The sequence below is a fragment of the Lampetra fluviatilis genome, chromosome 20 (assembly GCF_964198595.1).
Source record: "Lampetra fluviatilis chromosome 20, kcLamFluv1.1, whole genome shotgun sequence".
NCBI classification, from domain to species: domain Eukaryota; kingdom Metazoa; phylum Chordata; class Hyperoartia; order Petromyzontiformes; family Petromyzontidae; genus Lampetra; species Lampetra fluviatilis.
Genome location: NC_136294.1, coordinates 6,127,940 through 6,136,050, shown reverse-complemented (window position 1 = coordinate 6,136,050; position 8,111 = coordinate 6,127,940). Strand labels below are relative to the sequence as shown.

The 8,111-nt window shown below is 48.5% G+C and overlaps 1 protein-coding gene across 1 annotated transcript; it reads right to left on the bottom strand.

Moving 5' to 3' along the window:
• Positions 1–2,825: 2,825 nt before the first annotated feature.
• Positions 2,826–7,378, bottom strand: CCN1 (cellular communication network factor 1). The gene is made up of 5 exons (XM_078865493.1): positions 6,916–7,378; positions 6,248–6,467; positions 5,359–5,736; positions 4,558–4,766; positions 2,826–4,173 (listed from the first exon to the last, which is right to left on the bottom strand). The coding sequence occupies exons 1-5, from the start codon at positions 6,964–6,966 to the stop codon at positions 3,865–3,867; spliced, it is 1,167 nt and encodes a 388-aa protein (XP_078721619.1). The 5' UTR covers positions 6,967–7,378; the 3' UTR covers positions 2,826–3,864.
• Between the last annotated feature and the right edge of the window lie 733 nt (positions 7,379–8,111).

Sequence of the window (8,111 nt, the reverse complement as noted above, 5' to 3'; positions counted from 1 at the left end):
CATGTTAAGCCCTTGGTTAATCTTCTGCTGGATGAAGGTTTCCCCATGCCATGTTGGTCATGGTATAACCATATTTCACCACGCTGCTCAGTAGCTGTTTTTTTGAGGCTGGGGAGGCCCTGTCCTGGTTCCAATATCACTCACCGCTGATGTTGACCGAGTCTGGGCATCAAACTCGGACCGTGGATTGCATAGCTCAGTCGTGCTGGCCACTGTGCCACCATTCCACGCGATGCTACTGAAGAAATAATACCCTGTTTATAATTTGAGTGGAGCAAGTTATTCACTGGGAGATGATCCGTGGATGTCCTATGGATTATGCATATAGTACACTAATATGTGCCACTTGAGACAAAAGCCGATGAAATCTCCATCATATATGTTTTTCCGAAACAAATTCTGACAGGTTATTTTCCAACGCAAGCAGATTAGCCGCTCATGAAGCTTAGTAAACATTACATAATGACTCTTTGTCCTCGTGAACGGATAAATGAATGCTGCAATTATTCGCAGAATGAAACTCGAAATTCCAGGCGTTTTCACATTCTAATAGGACCTCGGGAGGTCTTCACCGCTTACCGGGGTTAAGTGGTTAGGAGTACTTTCCCCCCCTCAGTGGCTGAGATATTTTGTTGACTCAGGCCAGAGGTCGCAAACGGGGTTTGATTCCTTACCCCTACCCGTACCCGGCCGCACCAGGGTCGCAAACAGCTACCCGTACCCGTACCCGGCCGGGTACGGGTAGCCGGGTATCGGGTAGGGTACGGGTATCGGGTACCCGGTTGCGACCTCTGACTCAGGCACATGCAAATACGCCCCCTTTTTCGGCAGCAGTTTTCAAAGTGATGCAATACTGTTGTGTTTTTGGAATCTTAACCCCTTTAAATATATTTTGACTTGAAAGTGAAGGTGACTAATGCATTCCTCTTTTTCCTTTTCGTGAGTAGTTAATGCAATTATTTTATTCAACGCCTAGAGACCAGTTCGTAGCCAGCGTATGACCCTGCCCACGTGAGTTATTGATGTGATTAAGAATCTGTGAATCGAGGGTAACTGCGCTGCTATGCTACTTTAGGGCCTTACATTTCCTGCCAATGTGCCTCTCGGCCCGAAATAGAGTGCCCTCCACAGGAGCAGACTGGGACTTCTGCTCTTGACCCAGTTTTCTCCCGAGGCTTCTTCATGCGGAGGATGCCAAGCAGGGTGTCATTGCCCAAAATTTAAGGAAACTTTGCGCAACAGATCGAGCAAAAAGAAAAACAAAGCAAAGAGTTAAAGAACACGGCGTTCGACAAGTACCCGTGGGGTGGTGAGTTCCATTCATTCCTTTGTGTCCTGCTTTTGAATTTTAGGCCCTCAGAAATTCCACACGCAACATTCCAACACGAAGTTTTGACTGGCGGCCAAAGCATATCAACATCGATGAGCAGGTATTGCCGCGCTTTGTGAAAGTGAAGAGGATACTTTTAACGAAAAGTGAGTTTAGAGCATGCTGATGCGAATCCATTTCTGCCAATGAGTCAATAAACCCTTCAAGGTCATGCTCAATTATAAGTAACAGTCATAATGATGATGGTGATGACTAAGATGACACAATGCTAAATATAGTTCATTTAAATTCAGGACACTTATTGGCAAGTGAATATAACATGCATCAATGTCTATGTAGTGTCGGTATGCATGTTGAAACGATTTTTTATTATTTGAAAAAAAATCCATCAAACTGGCATTGCACAAAAGTACACACTGGTGAAAGGCATTACCTAGTTCCATTTGACAAATCTTGATTTATTTATCCTCAAGGCATGCAAGAATGTTATGTTCAATTTTTCCATCCCTGCGATCCAAAGGGCTGCCCTAGTCTGTTATCATTCCCCTCTTGTGCCAAATTTTGTAACTCCCATATGGTATTAGTGTACGCTGCTATGTGTTAAATCATCTTTTCCTACCGTACCGTCATCGGAAACCTGTGTTTACCACAGAGCTCGTTTGAAGCAGACCACCTCTCTCTTCAACGTTTAGAGAGAAAAACAAAATGAAAATGGACTGCTTGTACATCAAGAGGAATAGCTTTCCCCTAATTCAGAACTGGGAAAGATTTTAGCAAAGGGGGTGATGGACGTGTAGAATTTATATACCCAGAGCTGAGCTTGAAAAGAAATACGCTTACTCAAATGTTCGCTAGACCACAAGTTAGCTCTTTTGACCCATTTATGTGCAGATATTTACGCATCATTATGATTTTCCACCCTTCGAATGTCCCATCGGATACTTATAATTAGATGTGATTGGAATGTTTACGCTGTATTTATCTGGCGATTTACACGGCACCGTTTAACCAAGCAAACCCTCGTCCCCCCAGAAAATGTGATCCTGCAACGTATGCACGTGTCTTTTTTAATCTCCAGGAAATAATGAAATAATGATGAAGCCACAATTATTTATCCGGGGAAGTCTCATTGAGTTCCAAGACTTTTTTTCAAGAGGGTCCTGCGTTGAGATGTCTGGTCAATTTTGTTTGGCAATGTAAGTTCCAATCAACGTTGGAACTGGTTCAGCAGTTCCACTGCTGGATGATGTTTTTTCCGCCTGAGGACGACCGCTTGTGTTGTGATCGAAACGTCGTGATTCATTGTATTTCATACCTACGTGACTTTACCGAAAGAACCAAAGAGTATGTAACGTCAGTTTTTTGCCACGGGAGGCAATGCTTGCACAATTAGGTTTGTTTACATTTTAAAGTGCATGAATAGGTAATTTTTGGGATTACCTGAACTCGAGATTGTCAAACCCGACCAAAACATCTACAAAACAAAGTGTATCATTGAAAAGTTTTATTTTTCTCTTTAATTTACAATAACAAAAATATATAAGGGCATCTGAATACATACGACAACCATCAGTAAATATACACTAGTCTCAAAAAAGCTATTCATAATATTAACACTCAGGTCATTTACTGCATATCTTAAACCAATGACATAATTCTAAAATAGTTATATAATATCAGCTTTAACATAGCTCTATATAAAAACATAAATATTTTGTACAAATATTTTACATTTGGCTTACTACAGTCTCAAAATAGTAGAACGTGCTTCTAAAACAAAGCTTTGTTGTTGTTGCAATCCCTCACAGTCTGTGAAGTCTATGTACAGTATATTTGCAATCTAGTCTAGTAAGACTGCAGTAGAGGCCAGCCTCAGTGTATAGGCATCAGTACAGCTGCCTTGCTACAAATTCACATCAACAAAACATTTTTTTACAGTGCACATATACATTACAAGTCAAACAATAAATATGGAATCTACCCCCAGAGTTATTTTAATACACCTGCGTGCCAGCTCATTCGCCGCAACTTTGTTTCACCCGGACGTTTATTAATGTCGGTTTGGATTTTTGTGTGACCATAGTCTCTTTATAAAGTCACCGTGAACAAAAAAAAAACAAAAGGGAGAAGTGGTCGTAGATGTGTTAACCCTTTCCAGCTTAGAAGAAAACTAAATGCTCTCAAATGCTTTAAGTGCCAAAAGTAAGCTTCACCATAGCTGATTTTACTTTCATTATGTAAGCTTCTTCATTAATGACATGACTGAAGCAATATCTGTTCCTTGTCCACCTTTGCTTTAGAGTCTTTTGGTTAAAATTTTAAATATATATAAAAAATAAAACTTTTATGTCCATGATATGTCAACTTGCCGGTCAGGCTGAGAAGAAAAAAAAAGAAAACCGTCCAACAGTAAATGGAAGGAAGACAAAGGCAGTCAGTGCTCGTATCGGGCCTGGAAAGGGTTAAATAATGAATCGCGAGTCCCATCTCTAGCTCGACTGAAGCCGGGCCACAGTGGGTGGGGGGGGGTCTTTCTAATCGGAGAATTTGTGGATGTCGTTCTCGAGCCGGTAGAAGCTCTGCGCGAACTCGACGCCAGGGTGGTCGCCGCAGTTGTAGTGGCAGCGGCAGCTCTCCACCCAGAGCATGCTCTTGGTGAGCGTCTCGCCGTCGTCGCAGCGGAAGCGCACGCGGACCGTGTGCGTCTGGTCGGGCGTGCAGCAACGCCCGTCCACGCAGCCCCCGCAGTACTTGGGCTTGAACTTGCGCACGCTCGTGCAGCCCGCGTACGTGTAGCGCAGACCCTTCTTGGCGCGCTCCGTGCGGTTGCACTTCTTTCCCTTCTGCGCGACCGACGGAGAGGGGAGAGGCGGAGGACGGCGGCGGTTAGAAACGCGAGAACGTGCTAAGCGAATGCTGTGGGTGTTTTTTTTTTAGTGTTGACGATGCAGCGCTCAATGAGTAATTAATTTAACTGTCGATGTATCATGGAAGCAGTTTAACTGGATTTGCGTCTTATTCACAGAATCAGGGATCCTCACAAAATACGTCATGCATTGAAAATGCATATGCATTTCAAAAGTTTACGAATAAGCCTTACACCGACTTGTTATTAATTTTATAAGAATGGATTCTACTACCCAACTTGGCCATGAGTTCACTGCTCTGTGGAGTGTGCGGTGACCGCTGTGCATCGTGCTTGCGTTGGCAGTGGCAGCCGAACTCACTTTGAGGTTAGCAGCGGATGGGGCTTGGCTGCTGCACGGCCTGATCTCGCACAGCCTGGTCTCCTTCACGAGCTTGCATTCGCTGTTGTCATTGGTGACGCGCGTGGAAATGCCCATGCCGCAGGTCTTGGAGCACTGTGACCACTCGGTCGTCTGCACCATGCACTTGGGCTTCTTGAAGAGCCTTGCAAAGGCGTGCTGCCTCCAGGCTGCATGGAAACAGAGAGAGAAAAAAACAGGACACGCTGTTAAAACACACGGGTCTTATCTGAATGTGCATCAGTGTGTGCGCTGTTTACATTTTCAAGCTCCCACACTTGCAAGAAAGTTGTTTGGGATAACTTAAAAATATCAACAGCCACCATCGCTTGAAGCGGGTGCACAAACGTGCATGATGTAATCCCACAACCAAATGATGTGTGCTTGCCTTCCGAATACTGAGGGCGTATCTTATTCATGCATCACAAGTCCAAGTGTAGGAAAGCACTTAATGCGACAAAGTCCAGTTTCCATTCGGGTTCTGGCAGAGAAGTGGCTCATGTGTTGAGAAATTCCGATTCCTTCGTATATGTACAGCCAGTTTTTTTTGTATTTGGCTGCTATAAATGTCCACGTGATTAGCCACTTCGTTGAGCTATCATTTGTGGCCAAGTCGCGTCTGAAAATGAGCTACGTAGCTCAGTGAGGCTTTCCTTGGTCAAAACATTTTTTTTACCAATCCACTGCTGGATGACGGCCTTCCAGGATGAAGGCGGGGGGGAGGGTGGGATGAGGGGGGGGATTGGCTGAGCAGACACTCACCAGGTAGAATCTTGTGCTTCCTGGGCGTGAACACGATCAGCTCGTTGCTCTCGACGGATCGCGCGTCCTCCAGGCTGTCGGCGAACTCCTCCTCGCGGCTCTGACCCTGGCTCGCCGCGTCCTCCTCGGACGACGAGTCGGCGGCCACGGCATCGTCGCATGTCCACTCCTCGCAGCAGCGGCCGGGCACCTTGATGAGACGCGGGTTGGCGCAATCGGCGAGGCGAGCGGCGGGGAAGGCGAGTTCTTGCGGGCACAGAGGCATGCAGCCCACCACGCCGTCCACGCACGTGCACGCGTGCTTGCAGTTGGGCTGGAAGCTCTCGCCGTGCTGGTAGATCTTGCCGTTGTAGTCGCAAGTTCTCCCTTCCGACTTGGCTACGAGGGGCGAAAGATGGAGGAGGGAGAAAAAAAAACGATTATAGCCTCGGCGTAAACTCCAGACAGTTGTGTGGGGGTTAACTTTACTGTAAGTGCGCTATACTTAGACAGCTGAGTGGCCGGGAGATCCCCCGTAGCTCCCTGCCTTTTAAAGGTATCGTGACTCACACAGAGTTGTAAGAGGTAATCGGGACATCCCGCCTACCCTACATACACCCACACGCTACGTACAAATGCCACACAGCGGTCCCTGCTAACTAAACCTTTCCACTGCGGCGCGGTGAAGGGTTCCCCCCCACCCACCTTTATTCTAGCTGGTGTGCCAAAACAACAGAGTACAGCAGCAAAGGAATGTCTGCATTTGCCCTTCCGTTAAGCGGCTGTGCATGCCAACGCCGAACCCCCCCTCCCTACCTCCTCCTCCTCCTACCTCCACCATCTTCTGCTACCACAACCCCGCCACCCCCGACGAAAGTAGAGGGACACAAAAAAAAAACCTGGCGCTCACCTCGGCAAATTCCTCTCTCGGCAGCCGCGTCCGCTCCCGAGTCGCACTCGAGTCCCTTGAGCGGGTCGCAAGGCTCGTAGCGGCTGCAGTCCTGGTTGAACTGCCGTGCGCACACCTTGCAGCAGCCGCAGCCGTCGTTCACCAGACTCACGCCGAGAGCGCACTGCGGAGGGCTCGTGGGGCACTGCGGGCACTGCTCGGGGCAGCTGGTGGTGGACGCCTGAGGATTTGAGAGAGAGAGAGAGCGCACGGGGTCAATCTTTCGGCTCTGTCGATGTGTCGGCGTGAGAAGCTGTCGCGGTGTTTGTCGATGCGCATGGAAGATGCCCCCCTCCCCCCCCGTTCGATGGAACTCGCGCGGCGCCACGAGCGCGTTTCGGAACGATGGGCGCGCACGTGTTTTCTTTCGATGCGTTTTACACCGCGTGTGTGTGTGTCTATATATACTGTGTGTGTGTATACACATGCGATGACCACGTACGTTCGAGAAACTCAATACAAAGTTAGCGCACGAAACCAATTCACTACGTGCGTAGCGTGTTACAGTTAGCCATGCAAGTATAGTGTAGTGGTAGTTATCCATAAATGTTAATGGTCGTAAACAGACGTGAGCGAGCGAGCGAGTGGATGAATGAAAGTCGGTGTGCGAAGTGTGGAGTCGTTCTTACCAAGTTCACACAGACGGCGAGCAGAGCGCTAATCACCAACGCTGAAGCCATCTCTTCTTCTCTTCGTATCAACTAGCGACGAGATCAAAAGTTTAACCGCCTAGATTCGACCGTGTCGAATAATCGTTTCCCTTAAAAACAACGGGTGCTTAGCGCGAAGCTCTCCAAAGCATAAAATCCACGGACTTTGCTTCGACAGTAAAAAAAACGGAGCGCAAGAGATGATGATGTATATACCAAAAAAAAATAGAGACGACACTTTCAACAAAAAAACATTGAGCGTTTTTGACTTGTCTTTAAAACTCGGTCTATGGCGTAGCCCTGTTGAGTCCACACAACTGGATAGTAGGAGGTCCCCTTCTCTATGTATCTGGAGCAGCGCCTTCTCTCTCAGTCGTCGCTTTCCTCTGAAGCTCTGAGCTTGCGCCGCCCGCCTTATATCGTGTCCCGCGATCCGCCGCAACGTGATGTCAGTGGCAAATGCAAACATCGTCAGGAAAGTATGCGCGGAATGCCCCGTACACCCCCCTCCTCCTCCCTCTGCCCCCCACACACACACCCCACCGCACCCCGGTTCAACCCCCCTCCCCCGCAACTCAGCTCTAAACACATCACCAGCAGCAGCAGCCTCCCTCCCTCCTCCGTCTCTACCTCCCTCCCTCCCCCGCCAGCACACACACACACCGTGTCGCCCCCCCACCACCACACGCTCTGCTCCCCCCCCCCTCTTTGCCACTCTTACAGCTCCCACTTTATTGCGCTCCATCACCAAACGCACCCCCCCCCACCCCAAACGGTGTACGCGAAGCCAGCCAACCCCGGCAAGACCTACCCGGGCAACCCAAACCCTCTCTCTTCTCGCTCTCTACCCACCCTCCTCCTCCCCCCGTCGTTCCGCTTTATTTTTCTTTCCGAATCGCTTTCCCAATCCCCCGCCCCGACGGCAAACAGACGGAATGCTGCCGGCATGCTTGTTATTTTAACGAGGAGCAGGCAAGGGTTGTTGGATGGGCCGGCTGGCTGACTTGGGTTGTATGCTTGGCTATTGCTGGGATAGATGGCTCCGGCAGGCCGGGCTGGATTAGATGGATTGCAGTGGTTGGAGAGCGAGTCCGGCTGAGCAGGGGATTGTTAGAGTAAGAGGATGATGAGAGAGAGAGAGATGGCGGTCGGGGTGGAAGGTTCGGGACAGCGAA